The following is a 21,319-nucleotide window of genomic DNA, read 5'->3' as shown; positions in this document are numbered from 1 at the left end:
TTTTTGGGCAGGGACTTTTGGTCCACTGAGTCTATATTCAGAACTAACCTGTGGAACCACTGCTCTGTGTTATCAGGGCAGTCTGTCTTAAAGCAAAGGAATTTATGATCTGCTATTCGCTGTTTGTTGGGCTAGTGGCAGATCTGTCTCATTGACAACAACAGCAATTTAAGGAAATCATTCCCCCTTTATTTCTTTACCATGTTGGGTGGCTTTAGTACTTTTAAAATGGAAATGCATACAAACATAGGAATAAAGCAGGCTTTCAAATGTGTTCACGATATACAAATAGTAAGAAACACAAACATCTTTCTTGTGATGATTTGAACTAACGGTTTGCTAAGCAACTGTTTTCCAGTCCTTGAGAGCAACATAACATTTGGTCAGAAGTTTTTTTTTTTTTTTTTAAATGCTGTTTCTAAAATTACATGGGAATATCTCTTTCATCATCTTCACTTCTGTAATAAGATATAACTCAATTAAAAAACTTGTCTTTCTACATTAAATATTTTAAGAAGTTTTTATCCCTTAAGTCACTGCTCCATATATGACTCATACTGTCCTACCATTGTTAGTTTTACTGACTTAATTGCTATTAAAAGAAAAAAAACCATTAAGTTACAATAGACACATTCCTATTCCAATAAATCAAACAGGTAGATGTTTTGGTACTGTAAAAATCATCGACAGTATTTTGGAGAATGTACATTTTTCTTTGAATTGCTAAAGTAATTTGAATCTTTAAAGTAATCTAAAGGATTTTATTTTCTATTTTGTAGCTTTCTTTTGTAAAATGGAGGGATGAGAGCAAAGCAACCATATGTAGGTCTAATTTTTCCTCTCTAGATATTGGCATGGAAAGGGAACGGTATGTGTACAAGATAGGGGGAGTACTGAGGATGGAAGGGGGCATTTGACTTTGCATTTGAGACCCTTGGGAAATTATTGTGCAAGAACTATGGTCCGACATGGGTCCACTTGGCTGAGTAGCATTTTCAGAGCTAAGCCAGAGGGCCTGGCTAGATCTGTCAGGCCTCCTGGGTCAGTTCTTCCATGAATTTCCTCTTGACTTCTAATTTATTTTTTTTCTTTCCTTTTTGATTTTCTTTCCTCTCACCATTAACTTGCTGTGAGACAACACAAGTTACTTTCCCTGGTCCTCATTTCCCTTACATTAAAAAAAAAAAAAAATGAATGAAAGTGATCTTTCATGAAGGTATTTTTCTACCCTCAATTAAAAAAAAATTACACTTGCATTTCCTACTGTTATTTTTTCCTCTCTCATTCTCCTCTTCCTTCTTTTTCCTTCTTCTGGTTTATTGTAAGATTACTTTATTAAAAACATGTCATTAACATTGTAAAAAGCACTTTCTCATAATTTATATTGTGGAGGCTGGTCAGGGATTATTATTGTCCATATTTTGTAGATGAAGACACCAAAGCTCTGAAAGGTTTTATGTAAAGTAGAAAACATTGTCACTTTTCTTATTATTTAAAGAGTAGTCTAGTCTTCTTATGAGCATGGAAGCTATGTAATAACAGTGCTACTTAAATAATCAGAGTAGAATGAACTTGAACATGATAATTCTTAGGATTTAAAAGAAAAACATTTCATCAGACTACTTAATAAATTCATGCTGACTCCTAAAAATTACCATTTTATTTTCCACCTTTTACAAAGCACATGAGACTGAGAGGGCATACAGTCTATAAATGTTAAATTAATTTGTTCTAGAAATTTGATGAGGGCTATCAGGCTTATGGTAGTAGCTTTCCCCCTTTTTCCGTTCTGAAGATCTGGATGGCACTTGCCTGTTTCCAGTTTTCTGGTACTGTTTTCCTTCTCTGTGATTTTCCAATATTGATTTCAGCAGTTCTATGACTATTTCTGGATTTTCCCATTCTTTGGAGTTGTAATTTACCTGAATAATTGCTGTTAAACTATCATTTAGATGTAAAATTTCTGAAAAGTCTTTTTTATTTTTTTATAAAGTATCAAAATATTCTCATTTGGAAAAAAATTGTCCTAAACAAAGTTAGTCAAAACTATGATAGTAACATAATTAGTGACTCTCAAAAGGTAAACAAGTGATGAAACCAGTATAATAATAGTCAATTAAAATTGAGATTCATGATTCAATTCAATTAATTAATTTGTGTTTGTTGCTTTTTGGGTCAACTACATTTATAGGCTTGGCTTTGGTTCATCCACCAGGAGCCAAGTATCTGAGTTATATGTAGAGTTACAAACATGATGAAACTTATAGTAAGATGTAATTTGCCTGAACTTGCAGTAATGCATGACAGCAGCTACTGACTAAGCCCACCAGGGTAGATTTTCTTTTACAAGGTGCCCTTGCTGGTCAGATGGGACCAGACACATAAGAGCTTAACTTTCTTGTGTTCATCTTTGGTAAGATTTGCAGAAGCCTATTCAGTGCCTTGGATACAAGAATCATGACATTTCATAAACTAACTTTCTTCCCATTTGAGAAAAAAATATGTTTCCTAATACTCTTTGAAAATTAACTATTTTCAAAAACTGTATCCACTCCCCCATTGTTATAGCTGATGCCTCAAGTGAGGCTGTCATTGTGTTAAGCATATCCAATTTGTCAAATCCAGCCAAAAAGCTTCCTTTTTAAAACTATGTATTCATGAGCTGTGCATTTTGCTTTCATTATTTGATGGAATAAAAATATTCAGATTTCAAGGTTCAAGGGCTATGAATTGTTAAGGGCTAACACCACTGGACTGAGTAAATGAACTCTTTCAAGTCAATAAGGAGATCCTTTAGTGTGCATAGGGCCCCATTGTTTCTTTAACCAGACTAAGGAAGTTCAATTTCAATTCCTTTATGGAATCTTCCTTAGCCATCTCAGCTAGCAGTCAGCTCTCCTATAAGATACGTTCTATACGATGTAGCCTATAAAGGTTGAATTTCTATCCTATACCCTTTCTTTTAAAGGTTTCTTTTTTTTTTTTTTGGTTGTTTTTTGTTTTGCTATTGTTGTTTTAAGTGTTGGGCTTAAGTGATCCTCGTGACTCAGCATCTCTAGTAGCGGGGACTACAGTTATGCACCACTGTGCCTGGCTCATTTTCTACTCTTTCATAAGTAGCCTATCTGATTAGATTATAGAGTCCTAAGGTCAAGATTCTTATTGCATGCACAGAGCAGGGAGCTCAACTGATATTTCTTGACTGTTTGATCATCTTGTTTCCAAAGGCAGCTGGCCATACTGCTGCAGTTGCTTCAGATCTGGCATAACTATTCCAAGATAGCTAGTTATTATAGAACCAGATTAGAAACAGCTGAAAAATATTCCTTCTTCATTACATATCAAATTTAAATTCAGAAATTTCTTAGAGCACTTTCAATATGCCACATATAGTGCTTTGGGGCATATAAATAGTAGCTACCATTTATCAAACAGTTCATAAATGCTAGGGCACAATATTAAGTACTTTATAAACATGGTGCTATTTATTTATAACAATCATATTCAACAATTGGCATCATCTCCATTTACAGATGGCAGAATGGGCCCAAGAGAGGTTATTTGCTCACACTAGGTAGAAAAGTTCACAGAAGAGAATTTGGTTCAAATATAGCATTTTGACCCCAAATTTGGGTTTTTAATTATTACTCTGGTTACAGGAAGGTTGGTCTGAAGCTTAGGTTGGTCAGGAGCAACCCCGACCTAACAAAGGAAAATGCAGAGACACAAGGGCTGTATTGCCTGAGGCATTGTCTGTAAGAAAACCATTGCCCATTGCTTTTTAAACTCCTCTCACTGCCTTTCAGATTCAGCAGAACCTTACTACTCTTACTGCTATGACTGGTCCTCTCTTCTTCCTCTCGCTAGGCTCTCTAAGTCTTCATCTTCCAACCATTAGATGTTCCTCAAGTTTCTGTCCTCACACCTTCTCTTCTGCTCTGCCTAGTGGTACTCAAATTTTAGTGTGCATTGCCATCACCTTAGAAGCCATAACAAATTTCAGACTCTCAAGGCCCTAATCCTGACCCACAGAATCAGACATTCTAGGAGAAGGACTTGGGAATCTGCATTTTAAATAAGCAGCTCCAGTGATTTTACTGTAGGTTGAAAAACTACACTGGGAAACACAGAGCCTAAACCCTTATCCACCTAGCACCTTCAACCATCATCTCTTTGTAAACCAGTCTCCAATCATTATCTCTAGAACAGACCCATCATGCTGCACACTCACATTCCAACAGTGCTACTGACATTCCCAGTTAGATGTCTTGCTGCCACTTACACTTAGTATATCCACTTACACTTGACATCCTCTTGCCTCCAAAATTAGTTCTTCTCTTGAATTCCCTGTTTCTGTCCCTCACCAGGCTCCTGATACCTGATTTCATAACCCTATTCAGAGTCATCTCTCATGTTTAGACCTCCCCTTTAGTCCCTATATTCAATCAACTGATGAGTCCCTGACTGTTTTCAGCTGTTGGGATGCTTTCATATATTTTAGGGGTTCTCAGTCCACCTGAAGAGCTTTGAAAAAAATATGCCTGGGTCACCACTAAGACCCATTAAATCAGAATCTCTGGGGATAACCCCTGGTCATTAGTAGCTTTAAAAAGTGTTCTAGGCAATTCTAATGCATATTCAAGGATGGGAAACTTTGAAATAGCTCTCACTGTTTAATATTTATAAGATCACCTGAACACCTTCATGGTCTCCATCACCAGAGACAATGATTAATTCATTAATTGTTGCGAGAATTAGGAGAGGTGATTAGTAATGGATTTTAATAGGTACCCAGGCTGGGTGCAGTGGCTCACACATGTAATCTCAGCACTTTGGGAGACCAAGGCAGGTGGATCCTTGAGGTCAGTAGTTCGAGACCAGCCTGGCCAACATGGTGAAACCCCAAAATACAAAAATTAGCCAGGCACAGTGGTGAGTGCCAGCTACTCGGGAGGCTGAGGCAGGAGAATTGCTTGAACCCAGGAGGTGGAGGGTGAGCTGACGTCATGCCACTGCACTGCAGCCTGGGCAACAGGGTAAAACTATGTATCAAACAAACAACAAACCAGTTATCCAGACAAGACAATGAGAACCTGAACTAGGTGGTGACAAAATAGAGTGAACAAACAAGAAAGACAAGGTGGAATTATGAGACTTAGGACTTGAAAATTGGCTGAAATCAGAGAAATCTTTAAGGTTCATAAATTCTATTGGTTCACTAGCTGCACACAAACCTCCAATGGCTTCCCATTGCTCTTATTTGAATTCCATACATAGCCTAACTGGTCCTGCACGATCTGGTCTTTGCCTTCCTCTCCAACTACATCTATGTCACTTTCCCTCTCTCTTACCCTGCTCCAGCCATACTGACTTTTTTGCAGATCCACAAACACATCACGTTCTTTCCACTTTACGGGCTCTGCTCACACTGTTCTCCTACCTGAAACACTGCATCCCAGCTCTAGGCCCCCAATGCCCCCTGATCTCAGTTTAGACATCACCTTCTTAGACAGACCTTCCCTCCTTGTCAACCCTTGTTATTTGTTCTTTATCTATATCATGTTTGTGTTATTCACTGCTCTTGTTACAGTTAGCAAATATCATATGCAGTTGTGTTGTTGCTTATTATCTGTCTCCTCCACTCAATTGACAGCTTCCTGAGAGGAGTGGCTTGCTGAATGAATGAATGAAATAAACACAGCAAGTCCTATTTGCTCTTCTGTTCTCAGTGGCTTCATAAACATGTGTTGAATAGAGGAAGTAAAGTACAGAGAAAGGAGACAATAAAGTTAAGTGGAAAAATATGAGGAATGTCTACATTTTATAGGGGGTGGGGTAGAATAGAATGCTAAAGAGTAAAAGGAGGCAGAGAGGCAGGGCACTTTCAAAACAGTGGCTTAATTGTCATAACAAAAGACATACATCACAAACATATGTGTATACACACACACACTGACAGATATCTAAATGTCTGTATTTAGCTGGATGGATAGTCATTTGGAAGCCTACCAATACGAAATAGCTGCCATGAAATAACCCTTGAGTTTCAAGGAGGCAGTGTTTATAATCAATTGCCTGATCTGTGAAGACAGGAGACTGATCACTGTGAGAAGGCCAAGGGACATGATGATTATTCATGGGCATGAAGGTGTTTTCATATTATGAACCCAACTCAATATGTGAATTATAGTTTACCAAAGTTCTTTGATCATTGTTTCATTTGATCCTCAGGAAAAAAATCTCAAAAGCACAGGCAGGACAGCTATACAGACACTATATTTTGTAACATGCTGAGGAAGTAGAAGTAACAAGCATAGATTATGCTTTCAGGAAGTTTAGCGGTATCTCTCATTACAAATTTCATCTGTAATAATAGATATCTACTATTTATATGGAGATTCTTTATGTCCAATCATAATATGAGCAAACAGTTCTGGGGAACAATAGTAACTTAAAAACAGACCTCCCTAGAGCTTCTCATGTTTCTTTTCTAAATTGAGTATTTGATTCCAATAGCACTAGAATCTGGGAATATTTTAAAATGCTACTTGCATTTTGAAGGCCTTTAACTTGGACAGTTTTAAATGGTAACACTTCACCCCTCCTCCTTATTTAGTCAGACTACCAAGTTAAGTTTAATGGAACTTGTAGATGACAGCAATAGTCGCCATCTACCATTAGCTCCTAACATCTCTACCACACTCTGATGGACCAAAGGTAGGCTCTTTTATTTGTCCACATAGCAAGCATTAACAGAAGTTCCCAGAACTAAGTAAATAGAAGGAGGAGAGATACTGTTGGAGAGAAATGCAATGATTTCTCAAATTATTAAAATAATAAGGAACTATCTTCAATCGTTGCCTATATCCATTAAAGCTCAGAATTGGAAACAGTTTTTCAAGTCCAGGATCCTTGAGATTCCTGCAAAATCAGGCCCATCTGATTTTATCTACCTTTATGGGGTTGTTATAATTCACTGAAATGATGTGTGTAAAGTACTTTAAACAGTGACTGGAAATAGGAAAAAGTCTTTTAGAAGGTGTTTTCATTTTACTAATACAACTCAATATGCAAAATATAGTTTACCAACATTCTTTCATCATCCTTTCATTTGATCCTTGGAAACACCTTAAAAGATAGGCAGGGTGGCTCCCGCCATTCTCCTTTGAGGCCTAGTGAACATTAAGTGGATTATCAGCTATTACGTGGCAGAGCCAGGATGAGAATCCTGGACTTCTGGATCTAGATTCTGAGCTCTTCCTTCCACACAGCACAGCTTACCTAATTTAGACGTGCTTTTCTTTCTTTCTTTTTTGCAAAAGAAAAAGTCTCTCCTTCTCTATGCATGGGCACATTGACACCAGAAAGACAATTGGCCTGTGTGTATCTGTTTACCTTGTAGAGTCACAAAAACAAACCAAGGCAACACAAAACTAAATGAAACCAAAAAACAAGACTGGTGTATGTCAACAACTTGTGGCATAGGTAATCAGTGTTCTCGAATGTCAGGAAGGAGAGAGGAAGACAATTTTCTGTGACAACTGTTCTTTTTTTTGAGACGGAGTTTCGCTCTTGTTACCCAGGCTGGAGTGCAATGGTGTGATCTCGGCTCACCGCAACCTCCACCTCCTGGGTTCAAGCAATTCTCCTGCCTCAGCCTCCCGAGTAGCTGGGACTACAGGTGCGCGCCACCATACCCAGCTAATTTTTGTATTTTTAGTAGAGACGGGGTTTCACCTTGTTGACCAGGATGGTCTCAATCTCTTGACCTCGTGATCCACCCACCTCGGCCTCCCAAAGTGCTGGGATTATAGGCGTGAGCCACTGCGCCCAGCCCTCTACTTCTTAAAAACTTTCTTCAACTCATCATTCAATCTGGAGTCACATGCTTTTTTAAATATTCAGTCAGCGGATATCTCTAGAGCTTTATTGATTCTTACAGTATTTTGAACTATGACACCTTTGTTAAGGCTTAGCCATGGATGAATGATGAACCATGGCTATCTACACAGTTTATAACACAGTTAAAGGAATTAAATGAGGAAAATGATATGTTAGGTAATTAAGAGCTAAGGGGAAGAGTGGTAATGTGGCTTTATTAATAGTGACTTTTAAAGATTAAGTTTTATGGTGAGGGGTTTATTAATATTATTGATAATGTCAGTGGCAGTTTTCTATTTAATATATAAAGAGATAAAGTACAAAATGAGCTAAATACGCTGAATGAAAAACTTATCACTTTCATCCAGTGTTCTAACTGTCATAACAATTAGACACTGTTAACTTATCTGTTAACGGGGAATAATAATAATAATAATACTATCTACACACACACACACACACACACACACACACACACAGAAAAAGAGAAGGTTAACATTTCTGTTTAGCTGTATGGATGGTCATCTATTAGTTCAAATAAAATACATACTTTATAAACATGATGCTTAAACATATGTATTTATATGTAAAAATATTATCTAAGACTATTTTGGACCTATTGAACAATGCTAGATTGGTGACATTCTATTCTACACCTAAAAATTCTGATGATACTTTTCTCATAGATAGTATATCATAGTTATAGATTAATAAGCTGAATAGCCAATCTCTTCTTCCTGGGAAGACAGCTCTCTCTTGCTTTCTTTCTTATTCCCCGACACATGCACAGACACAGACACATAAATACACACTGGTCATGACACAACTCAGTTTATACAGCATTTTAAAGTGTTCAACTATGCAAACTACTGTGAAATCACTGCACTAGGTGCTATTAGAGAAAAGAAAAGCACAAATGAACCATGCACAATTCCAAACCTCCTTCCACTTTCCAAGCATGGCTTTGAAAGTTATTTTGAATCTTAGCTTTGACCTAGGTTTGAATCTTAGCTCTGATACATACCAACTCCATTATGTTGGGTACATCCCTTATTTTTTCTGTATTTAAGTTTTCTTATCTGTTAACTGGGAATAAAAATAATATCTACCTTTATGGGGTTGTTATAATTCACTGAAATGATGTGTGTAAAGCACTTTGAACAGTGACTGGCACAGAGTAAGCTATTGTTGTTATTACACTTACATTATTTTATTTTTTTTAAGTTTGTATAGCCTAAGAGAGAATATAGACTTAAGCATATGTCTAATAGAAACAATCAGCAGCATGATAAAAATGTTCTGCTAAATGGATTTTTTTTAAACAAACAAAATAGAACCTCCTCAAACTCCTAAATTTAGCTTTGGGAACAAAGGAATAAACCAAGAAGAGTTGATCATTTCTCCAGGTTTCAGAAATACGAACTTCTTTTGCTGTTAAATGAATAAGGATGTCTTTAAGACATCAGTTAGATGCAGCACAGAATTATATATGGAAAAGCAGTCTTGAATTTAAATTCAGCAAGTCAGCCAGCTTAGCAGAAGGAATTCCAGAACAGAACGAGGCAATGGAATGAATAGTCTTTAAAGGGTCTCCTCTATTTCTGAAATTCTGGATTCTATGGTCAAAATGCTTGATGGAGTTTCCAGAGAGATAAAAATAAGGCAATGAAGAAAAGTATTAATAGTAGCATTTTCAAATGGTAGTTCTCTCCCCAAGCACCATTGCTTTTTTGTGATTTTTTCAACTATCTTTTTAAAAACTGGCCTTGGAACAGAATTAATATTCACCTCATGAAGAAAGAGCAGTTATTTTGAATGAGTTGGGTCACTGAGGGAGGAAATCTATTAAACAAAGTCCTTGGGGAAGTTAATTATTTATTGATTCAGCTTGTGGTCTAAAGTTGAGGTGTGTGTTGGGGGAGAAGGGAAGCATTTTGCCATGGGATATTATAAGGAAATTAAAGAGAAAAGGATAGGAAGGGCATACATTAGAAATATGGGGGTAAAAAGGACTAACTATTGTATATTAATTATGGCAGGGTAGGGAGAACAAGATGGATATAATTAAAAAAAATTCTTATATTTGAAAATTATTTAAAATCATCTTTAAAAATATTGACTAATGTCAAAGAAAATCTGTTACTTTTTTCTTAGGCACCTTTTTCTCAGGCAGTTAACATGTATAAGAAGCTCCTTTTATGTATTTTGCTTTCTCACTAGTTCATTCTTTAAAAAATTACAGATCATTTATTATGTACCAGCCATGATTAAGATAGACATTGCTTCAGCTCTTATGAAAGTTAAATCCTAGCAATGGAAATGTCCTGAGACAAAAGAGAAGATGAAAAAAAAAAAAAAAAGGCCTGGGACCTAGAGTGAAAATTTGTTCCCTGAATGATAAAAACTTGCTGTACAGTCTAGAAATTGAAGATTCCCTACCATAACCCTTGATATCAAGTTGATCATATGCAACTGATTCCAATAGTAAAACAATAGCATTTCATAAAACATAATGCCATCAAAAATAAATATAGATAAAACTCCAGAGGGAGAAATTTTTAAATATTATCCTCTTATTCTCTTGAGAAAATGATTAACGTAGTATAATTTGGTTATGATGAAACATTATTTCCACCTCTCATAGTGGATTCTGTGGTTCATCAACAATTTAAATTACTTCCCAGATTGGTCTCTGACCAGGGTTTATAAAGAAAATATTTTCAAAAGAGGCCATTACCTAAATAATTCCTTTAATCAACAGTCAGAGGATTGAATCAACTGATGGTGCCAAACATTCTACACTAGGGCTATGATGGGGTATCACCTCTTTATCCCCATCATTCAAAAGCATAAAAGGATTAAATGCATTTTTAAATGCAGATTTTTGATTTATACAGTTATTTTTCATCTTGTGAAAAGTGGTTACTAGACTTAATAAAAATTCCTCTGTGTATCATTAACTAATTTTAGCTTCCTCCTTTTTTATTTTTTATTTTTAATGCTTGGAAGAGCCCAGTTTTAAGTTTTATGGGGATTTCACATTTTTCTATTGAAGCCTTGAGGGAAGCTAAATTTAAAAGTAGGGAAATAGTAATTAAAAGTGATTAGGACAAGAAGTTTTGGTGCTATGCAATGTGGACTCAATTCTCTCTGTCACAAGCTGAACCAAGCAGCAGTTTTTGGTTTTGATTATGGCTTCACTTGCAATTTTAATAAACATGAACCAGTATTCAAACTTTTAATATCCTGCTGCTTAACTATTTCCAAAGAGCTATCCAGCTCTTTTAAACAGCCTTTGTTTTAAAATTTTAATTTGTTTGGCTCAGTCTCACCTTAGAAGGTTGTAGCCGTATGGTAAACTCTTTTATAAGTTGATTTCCAGAATCATAAGCAGTTCTATTTTTGCCCCCTCCCAACTAAGTGTTTCCTCATGTTCCAGAATTGTTGGTGCTGACAGGTTTTCTGCCTTGTTTTATCTGGTTCCCACAAGTAAGTATTAGAGACAAACAAGAATGTGCCCAGTGTTGACTGGATGCATCAAGACTATGGTGATACTTACAACTCCTCCAGGAAGCGGAGACGGGGCAGGGGATTCGGGAGCAGCTGACTGATGTTGTTCATACTGAGGTCTCTGGAGGGGAAAGCAGACAGCGTGTGAGGAGCAGCGAATGCCACCACAAGGAAATCCAGCTGTTCATTCACACATTTTCAAACAATAGAGTAAAACGAACTCATTCCTCTGGTTGACAAATGAATCGCAATTCTGCATCTTAAATATATTCATTTTCTCCAACACTCCCCACAGCATCATGGACTTTGTCAAATTAGAGACCCTAGGAGGAGCTTACTTAGAATTCAAAATGATTTAGACCATTCATGGGGATGGTTGTAATTCTCCGTGTTTAAAATTATGTGAGTAGGACAGCAAAGGAAACAGACATAACTCAACACTAGACGTAACTCAACTCTGTCTCTTGCTTTAAATTGTGTGACAATGAGAAATGTGAAGACCGTGCAACTCTAGAAGTCCTGTTTCTCTGGGACTTTAAGCACCTTGTAAAAACAAATGTTTTGATTCAAAGAAACTTAAAAAAACACACACAACAAAACAAGACAAAAAGCCTATTCCCTCCTTCTAACATGTTCCTTTTGCAGGTTCTCAGATTGCATTAAATAAGTGAAATGAACCATAAAACAAGGGTGTAAGGTGATCCTGCTCCGTAGCACACTTCCTGCTGGGCCTGCACAGTAGTTCCTGGCACAGGAAACAACAAGCCACTTTAGGTAGAACTCAATCAATTTTTGTTTTAAGTGAAACTCCATGTAATTACATTTTATTCTGTTTTTTCCCCCCCTTATTTCTTTACTGTCTTTCACATAACCCCACGGCATCACGGGTATATGTCCTCTGTATCTCAGAGGCCAAAAGACTGACAACTGGACAGATTCTTATCAAGATCAACTCAGATTTCATGTAGTCCACTGAAGGTTCACGTAGGAAGTGACTTGTTGCACAAACCTGAAGATTCAGAACTTATGGCATTGTATTCTCAGACCAGGCCTCCATTAACATTTGTCTTGAGAAGAGATAATGAACTTCTTTTCAACCTGAATTATTGTTTTTATTAAAGTGAACACATCCATTGCACCTAACCAGTTGATTTCATTCGCAATAACTTGGTTCCGTTATCAAATGGCTTCACATCAATGATGCTAAGAATTGAGGAATCATTCACCCTTTGCCTTTAAAAAGTCATAAGCAAAGAAGACAAAATATTTTATTAATTGTTTGTTTATTAATATATGGCACCACCCCCAGATTGCTGTTAATTTTATTATGTTAGTGAACAATAAATAATGAAGCCCAATGCTATGTTCTTAAGCTAAAACTAGACAATGCCATGAAAATAGACTAAAAAGTTTTATATTGTCCATATTTAAAAATTCTGGATTTTTCTGGCATTGTCTATATAAGGAAGTCAAGTAATTAATAAATAATTTCAATGTTTTTGCAAATATGCCTATGAAATAGCACAGTCATTAAGTTTACTGAACAGCTGTGTTTTAAACTGATCAGTGCAGTTTCCAGATTCCTCACAGTGATTATAGAATTTCTGCAAAGACTCAATATTTCTCGGGAATATTTACTTTTTAAAATTTGATATCCTACTTATTTCCTGAAAGGATCAAGGTGGTTTGGGAGCATGTCTATTGGTAACACAGATCAAACCAGTCTCGACATCAAGACAGATAGTGTTGAAAGTACAGATTTTCTCTCATAATTTTCTGTGTGATGTGCAAATCACTTCAGAACAAACATTGATCTTGTCTATGCAGAAAGGTCTGAATAGAACATGGTCATTTACATAATAAGGCAATTTATAAGCACTTCATATTATTTTTAATATTTGTAACCCTATGTCAAGTACCTGGAAGTGAAGCTTATGTAAACATTTACTCTCTGGTCCCCACCTGAATACTTTTTATAGAGGAGGAAATGAGGACAGCAGAGAAAGTGCAGGCAAGCCTGAGAAGAACATCTTGGGTGGGATTCTGGACTTTCCCATTCACTAGCTGCATAAGCTCGGGAAAATTACCTCATTGTGCAGCCTTCCTTATTTTTAAACAAGAATGTTTGTATGTTAATAGCTTGAAATCCTACGATTAGCTGTTTCCAATCAGAAGGGAGTGACTTAATTCTTTTCTTAAAAAGGAAAGTACCTGGCTGGGTGTGGTGGCTCACGTCTGTAATCCCAGCCCTTTTGGAGGCTGAGGTAGGTGAATCACGCAAGGTCAGGAGTTTGAGACCAGCCTGGCTAACATGGTGAGACCCTGTCTCTACTAAAAATACAAAAATTAGCTAGGCATGGTGGTGGGCATCTGTAATCCCAGCTACTCGGGAGGCTGAGGCAAGAGAATCACTTGAACCTAGGAGGCAGAGGTTGCAGTGAGCTGAGGTCGTGCCATTGCACTCCAGCCTAGGCAACAAGAGTGAATCTGTGTCAAAAAGAACAAAAACAAAAACTGAAAGTACCTATCTTTTCCAACAGTAATTAATAACTTTACTGTGCTACCTGACATATCATATTGTGGTTCCTCTTAGATGATGAGCTAGTACTACAAAACCAACCCCTTACCACCTGTTTTCTAATACAGGCTATTTTCTCTTAAAAAGCCTCTAGCAGTTTATATAAACTTGTAGCAGAAAATAACTTTTAATAGCAACAATCTAAGATCAAATGAATGGGCCTCTAAAATAAAATTTAAAATGGACAAGGTAAGAATTAATTTGTCTGCATTTGCTTTTTCCCTTCTGTGTGCACCTTTGCATTGATGTTAAAATGTAACTGTGGTTCTGTACCTCAGTGCATTCCAAACTATCCATGGTGAGATACCAAATTTTTTAAATTTCTTATTTGCTATGGACTTACACTATTATAAATGATAATAAAAATTGATTACTAAAAAGGTGAAATAAAAATACAAATATATACAAAATACACAACTCAATATTTTGTTACACAATTTAACATAAATTGTTAAATGACTACAAAAAGTTTCTAAACTTTACTCTGAAATTCTTATCTCTGTGGTGGGTCCTTGACTGCTGTTTGGTTAGCGATGTTCCTCTTGTCTTTTTATCAAGAATGGCGAGGTTTAAATTACTTTTATCTTGCTCATCTTTGACTTAACAACGATAGAATTAGAGAATGTCTGGCTGCTAGAGAGGACTGAAACTTACCTGGGTGAGAATGCTCATTATAGATGAGGAAAATGAGGCTCAGTGAGGTGAAGTGGTCTCTGAGTTTCAGCGCAAGATTTAGGGAAAAAGCCCTAGGGTTTGTTGTTTTGTTTTGCTTTCTTTTTTTGGTGTAGCATCTTTCTGATTTTGGCAAAATATCTTCATTCTGACTTTTACATTAGTTTTAAATGATCCCTTTTATTTTTCTATAGCATTTGGTCTTTTTGACCCCTGGTACACATATAACCTTAGCAGCAAATTAGGGGTCTTAAAATAATTTCCAAGCCTGTGCATCATTTACTTTTTATTATTTTAAAATGCTACTTTTTTTTTTAAACCACATCTTGCCCATGATTCAGTTTCCTAAAGTTAATGAAGCCACATAATGAATTTCCTAAAGTTTTCCCTCTTTTGTCAAGATGTAGAAATTAATTTTGAAGAACTGGTTACTGTGTAAAAGGATTTCATAAAAAATGGATGATTGATTTCAGTTTTGACAAGATGGTCAAATAGGTTAAACCATTCTGCCCTGTCTCTGACCCACCTCTTATCTATGCTATGTTACTGCTCATATCTAGAAATCTAGAATAGAGATTGCAAAGTTCCATAAGAGAAGTTGCTATATATAGGAACCACCCCAGGTGCTTTAACAAATATTGATTTCTGGACTGGCACAGGGGCTCACACCTGTAATCCCAGCACTTTGGGATGCTGAGGTGGGAGGTTCACTTGAGGCCAAGAGTTTGAGACCAGCCTGGGCAACATAGGGAGACCTTGTCTGTCCAAAAAAAGCCCAAAAACAAAAAACACAGAAAAATAGCCAGGTGTGGTGGTGTGTGCCTGTAGTTCCAGCTACTTAGAAGGCTGAGGTGGGAGGATCACCTGAGCCTGGGAGGTCGAGGCTGCAGTGAGCCATGAGCCGACCACTGCACTCCAGCCTGGGGACAGAGTGAGCCCTGCCTTAAAAAACATGTTGTGATGTCTGGGTTTTATCCTCAGGATTTTGGAGTTAATTGATCCAGGGTGGGCATTAGAGTTTTTAAAAGCTTTTCAGATGATTCAAATGTTCAGTCGAGACTGAAAACCACTGGTTGGAGTAACTAAATTTTTAGGCCAGTTCCCTGACCTCTACAACTCACTTGAAATTGAGGAGGCTTAAGATGATTAAAGGTACTGATTCTTATGAGTTCCTGTGGGTTCCATCACAGCAGACACTATCTTTCTCTTGACAATGTTTTTGTCACTTGCAGCTCATTTTTTGTTGTTGTTGTTTTTCATTTGACAGATGTTAGTTGAGCATTAATTGTGGTCAGGTTTTATTCTAGGAACACAGTGGAGAATATATCTGAGTCATCTTTAACTTTTTCCTTTCCCACCGTTCCTTCATCCATAAGCCCCCTGGGGTTAATTCTTCTACAGAGTTCACTTCTGGATCTGGCCCCTCTTCTTCCTTCTTGGCTGCCTTTGGTTAGGCCCTTGTCCTGCTGAAAATTGTTCTGTTCTCCACATTTACTGTGTCTCATCCTGGGTCATCTTCTACACCACGGCCAGAGAAGTCACCCTGAGAAGTCTGTCTTACATCAATCTACACAGAGCCACTGTAACCCCAAAAGAAATGCACCCCCTCAAGTGGATAAATTATAAAAGGACTTCCTCTCCTGAAGGGTGAAGAATTAAAGAAAATATCCTCTTCCTCCTGGGGTAACAGCATGCAGGGTGAATGGCTTGGCAAGCAGAGCTTGGCCTAGAGTATAGACACCATGAAGGAACCTCTGTGCAGGATACAACCTGCCCAACACTTGCCAGACAGGACAGTGCTCTCTGAGAACTTCTGATGCCTGTCTCTGGGAGGAAATGATGCCAAGACTCCTTAGGCTCTTCACAATCTGGCTGAACGTGGGTTTCCATCTTGATCTCATGCCACTTTCCTCCATGCAATATGTGATCTAGTTAAATGGAAATACTTACTGTTTCCCTTTGCATGTGTCTTTACATGTGTGGTTCTCTTCCCTGGAATGCATTATCCTTTCTGTTTCTAAATTACCACTCCCCTATGTCTCTTCCAAGGCCATTCACCATCTAATTCGGCAGACCCTTGTGATTCTGATATAACCTCTTATTTTTCCATCTTCGTTGTTCTCTATTTCAACATCCAGTCCTTTGATACTTCCTGTATCAAAGCTCATCTTAGCCCCCAAACCTAGGCTGTCGATCTCCTTAAAGTGGTGATATTTGGAGATGGTGCCTTTGGGAGGTACTTAGGTCATGAAAGGGGAGCCCCCATGATAAGATTAGTGTCCTTATGAGAGACATGAGAGAGCTCTGCTGTCTGCCATGTTGATCACTATCTCACCAACATCTCAACTCCCTAGCCCCCGTCTTTTGTCTGACTTTCCTGGGAAAACCTCAGCTCTGGAAAAACACTATGATTCATTTATCTTCTCTGTTATTATCCCAGGGTACTGAGTGCTACCAGAAAATAAAAAACCTCACAAATGTGTAGATCAGTGACTATAAATTCATGGTCTTTGTGTGTTTGTAACACCAGTGCACAATTCTGCTCTTTGCTATTGCTCAACTTACTCCCATGGGAACTGCTGCCAGCTTTTACTACTTGCCTCAAATCTCTTCATCAATGACCATCCCCATCATGCTCATGGGGCACCTTTCCTCTTACTTCATAGAAATAACTGGGTTTCTTTGGACCACCAAGGATGTTCTCCTTTGTCCCCTGCTTACCACACCCATACCTTTCTCCTTATTGGCCCTCCTCATGGGTCCCTTCCCCTTTAGCATACTATAGCACATTACTGCATGCTATGGACTGAATATTTGTGTTCCCCCAAATTTGCTGAATCCCTAAAGTGGTGATATTTGGAGATGGTGCCTTTGGGAAGTAGTTAGGTCATGAGAGGAGAGCCCCATGATGAGATTAGTGTCCTTAAAGGAGACGTGAGAGAGCTTTGCTGTCTGCCATAATTAGGTCATGAAAGGGGGGTCCCAGGATGAGATTAGTGTCCTTATAAGAGACATGAGAGAGCTCTGCTTCTGCCATTTAAGGATACAATGTGTGTAAAGCAGACATGCTAACCACTACACTATGGAACCATGTCAAGAATACAATGTGAAGTTGGTCAACTGAAAACTGAGGGAGCAGACCCCCCCCAGAGCACACTGGATCTGCTGGTACCTTGATCTTGGACTTCCCAGCCTCTATAAGTGTGAGATACACGTTTTTGTTGTTTAAACCACCTGGTTTATGCTAATTTGTTGTAACAGCCTGGACAAATGGCTACACTGCCTCTAAGAGCATGAGGTATATAACTCTTCCGAGATGAAATGCTCTTGGGAGCAAACTCTTTGTGATAACTATATATATCAGTTTTAACTATATATATGTGTGTATGTATATATGTACATATATATATTTGCTTGTAATTAAGTTTCCCTCTTCAGTTGATCCTATTTGTTTTCTTTCCCAGGGATTCCACAGAGATTCTCATCCTTCTACCCCCATGCACAAGTGCTACTAACTGCTGCTTCTCCTCCTCTTTTTCCTCCTTCTCCCTCCTTCTTTTCCTTTTCGTCGTCGTCTTCTTCTAAAGTATCTTTCCTATCATTTCTATGGATTTGTTGTGAGGGAGATGACTCAAGTAGGTACTCTGTTCATCATGTTAAAATTCAGCCATAGTTGAGATTTGGTATTTGAATCAGTGAACAAGGAAGCCCTTTCTTAAAGTGTTACTATTTTAAAAAATTAAGGAAACAAACAAACAAAAAAAGAATCGATGCTCTTTCTTTAATCTCTGCCACAGTTGAAGACAAATATTTACTTCTTTAGCAGCACAGTACAATTCCTATTTCTTCTAAGTACAATCATTTTAAATTTGTCTTGGGAGATTCAGCAACATTTAGGTCTCTGCCAGATACCTTTGATAACAATGAATCCAGGCTGTAGCCATTCTAGCACTTTTTAATTGATCACTTTTCAAATATACTTCTAGAGATAAACCCTCTTGTGAACCTCAAAAGGCAAGGTGCAGGCTTGAGTAGCAGTTTATCATAGTATGAATAGTATTATTTCCAGGTAATTTAAAAATGTTACGGTTTTTAACTCTAAAACACTGGATTCTTAAAAATATTTTTTATTGAAGTATAATATATACAGAAAAATGCATAAATTCTGTGTCCGGACTGATAAATTTTCCCTCCCTCCCTCCCGTCCATCCGTCCATCCTTCCTTTCTTCCTTTTTCATCCAGGGTTCCACTCTGCCACCCAGGCTGGAGTGCACTGGCATGATCATGGCTTACTGCGGTCTCAACCTCCAGGGCCCAAGTTATCCTCCTACCTCAGCTTCCCAAGTAGCTGGAACCACAGGCTTGCACTACCATACCCTCAGCTAATTAATTTTTTTTTTTTTGGTAGAGGTGAGGTGTCACTATGTTGTCCAGGCTGGTCTTGAACTCCTTGGCTCAGGCAATTCTCCCACCTTGGCCTCCAAAAGTTCTGGGGTTACAGGCATGCCACCATGCCTGGCCCCTGATTAATTTTCACAATATGAACACACCTCATAAACTAGCACAAATAAAGAAATAGAATATTGGCATCACCTCAGGAGCCCCCTCATGTTCTCTTCTATTCACTGCTCCCCACAAAAGTAACCATTCTCCTGGCATCTAACACTTTATATTAGTTTTACTTCTTTTTGATCTTTATATAAATGAAATCATTTATAGGCATTTTTGTGTCTAGCTTCTTCACTCATTACATTTGTTAGATTTATCCATATGTTGCACATAGCAATGTTTTATTCTATCTTAATGCAGTATAGTGTTTCATCTTATAATTACACCACAATTTAAGTACCCACTCAACTGCTAATGGACATTTGAATTGTTTTCTGTTTGTGACTATTATGAACAGTACTGCTATAAACATTCTTAAACAGATTTATTGAACCCATATGTTTACATGTTTGTTGGGTATATATCTAGAAGTGGAATTGCTGCGTATTGGTATATACATATGTCTGCTTTAATAGATACTGCCAAATAGTTTTTTGGCAGTATCTATTTAATCTAATTTTTAAAGTGGTTATATTAATTTGTACACTTCTATAAGTAGTCTATAAGAATACCAATTATTTCATATCCAATAGTTTCCATTTGTTTTTACCAAAATTGGTATCATTTCTCTTTTTTTTTGAGATGGAGTCTCACTCTGTCACCCAGGTTGGGGTGCAGTGGCACAATCTCGGCTCACTGCAACCTCCACCTCCCAGGTTCAAGTGATTCTCCTGCCTCAGCCTCCCAAGTAGCTGGGCTACAGGCATGTGTCACCACACCCAGCTAATTTTTTGTATTTTTAATACAGATGGGGTTTCACCATGTTAGCCAGGATGGTCTCGATCTCCTGACCTTGAGATCCACCTGCCTCAGCCTCCCAAAGTGCTGGGATTATAGGCAAGAGCCACTGTGTCTGGCTTTTTTCTCTTTTTTATTTTAGTCATTTTGGCAGGTGTACAGTGATATCACATTGTGGTTATAATTTGCATTTTCCTCATATCTCATAGAGCTGAGCATCTTTTCATATGACTTTGACCATCATGATACCCTTTTTTGCAAAGTGCCAGCAGAACATTTTATCTTATTTGATGAACTTAGAATTAGAAGTAAAACATACTTGCTGTAACAAGTTTAACTATACACTGATATGTAAGGAAAAGCCTAATAATCTCTCTTTTTCTAATATTCTTTTGTGATTTCAAAGGTATTCTTTTGAAAGAGTTAATAGCGTAATAGTTAACACTGTGTATTCTGTAGATATTTTGCCTTAGTTTGAGTCCTGGCCTTGATATTTCTGAGCTGAGTAACATTGAGCAAGTTATTTAACATCTTTTTTTTTTTTTTTTTTTGAGACAGAGTTTTGCTCTTGTTACCCAGACAGGAGTGCAATGGCGCAATCTCGGCTCACCGCAACCTCTGCCTCCTGGGTTCAGGCAATTCTCCTGCCTCAGCCTCCTGAGTAGCTGGGATTACAGGCACGCACCACCATGCCCAGCTAATTTTTTTTGTATTTTTAGTAGAGACGGGGTTTCACCATGTTGACCAGGATGGTCTCGATCTCTTGACCTCATGATCCACCTGCCTTGGCCTCCCAAAGTGCTGGGATTACAGGCTTGAGCCACCTCAGTTCCCTCATCTGCATCATCCGTGAAATAGTGATAATAGTTTCCACTTCATAAAATTGTTGTGAGAAATGTTAAAGTAAGATAAAAGTAGAGACCAGGCCTGAAAAATTTCTGAGCAAACAAAACTGGCTAGGCCTTAAAAGTAGCCTTAATGTAGCTTAAATTGCAAATATAGGTAGAACCTGACTGGGGTCACACTGCAGATATAAGCTAAACTTAATTTGTGTCATTTCTGGTAAATGCTTATGTTAAACAGAAATTAAACTTAACTCTAGTCAATCATAGGTACCCAATTAAGATATAATTATGTGACTAGGAACTTCCCAACAAAGCATCCCCAAAGAGATAATTATGTAACTGCAAGTCAATCAGATTTCTTTGTTTTACTTCTGCATCTCCCTATAAATGCTTGCCTCTGATGTTCTGCATTGGAATGCTAAACCTCTTTTGGTCTGGTGTTCCCCAACTCATGAATTACTTCTTACTCAAATAAACTCTAACATT

General features: G+C 37.6%; 1 protein-coding gene and 1 long non-coding RNA gene across 6 annotated transcripts in view; one reads left to right on the top strand and one right to left on the bottom strand.

The window, feature by feature from the left end:
• LOC118144265 (uncharacterized) overlaps positions 1–21,319 on the top strand; it is a 437,346-nt gene that overhangs the window by 25,279 nt on the left and 390,748 nt on the right. The window lies entirely within an intron of this gene.
• LGR5 (leucine rich repeat containing G protein-coupled receptor 5) overlaps positions 1–21,319 on the bottom strand; it is a 143,745-nt gene that overhangs the window by 66,917 nt on the left and 55,509 nt on the right. The window contains exon 2 of the mRNA XM_002807128.7: positions 11,441–11,512. Within this exon, the coding sequence (XP_002807174.4) occupies positions 11,441–11,512 (72 nt within the window). The remainder of the gene's footprint in view (positions 1–11,440; positions 11,513–21,319) is intronic.

Source organism: Callithrix jacchus, chromosome 9, assembly GCF_049354715.1.
Source record: "Callithrix jacchus isolate 240 chromosome 9, calJac240_pri, whole genome shotgun sequence".
NCBI classification, from domain to species: Eukaryota; Metazoa; Chordata; class Mammalia; order Primates; family Cebidae; genus Callithrix; species Callithrix jacchus.
Note: the sequence above shows the minus strand (reverse complement) of the source record. Positions and strands in the feature narration are given on the sequence as shown.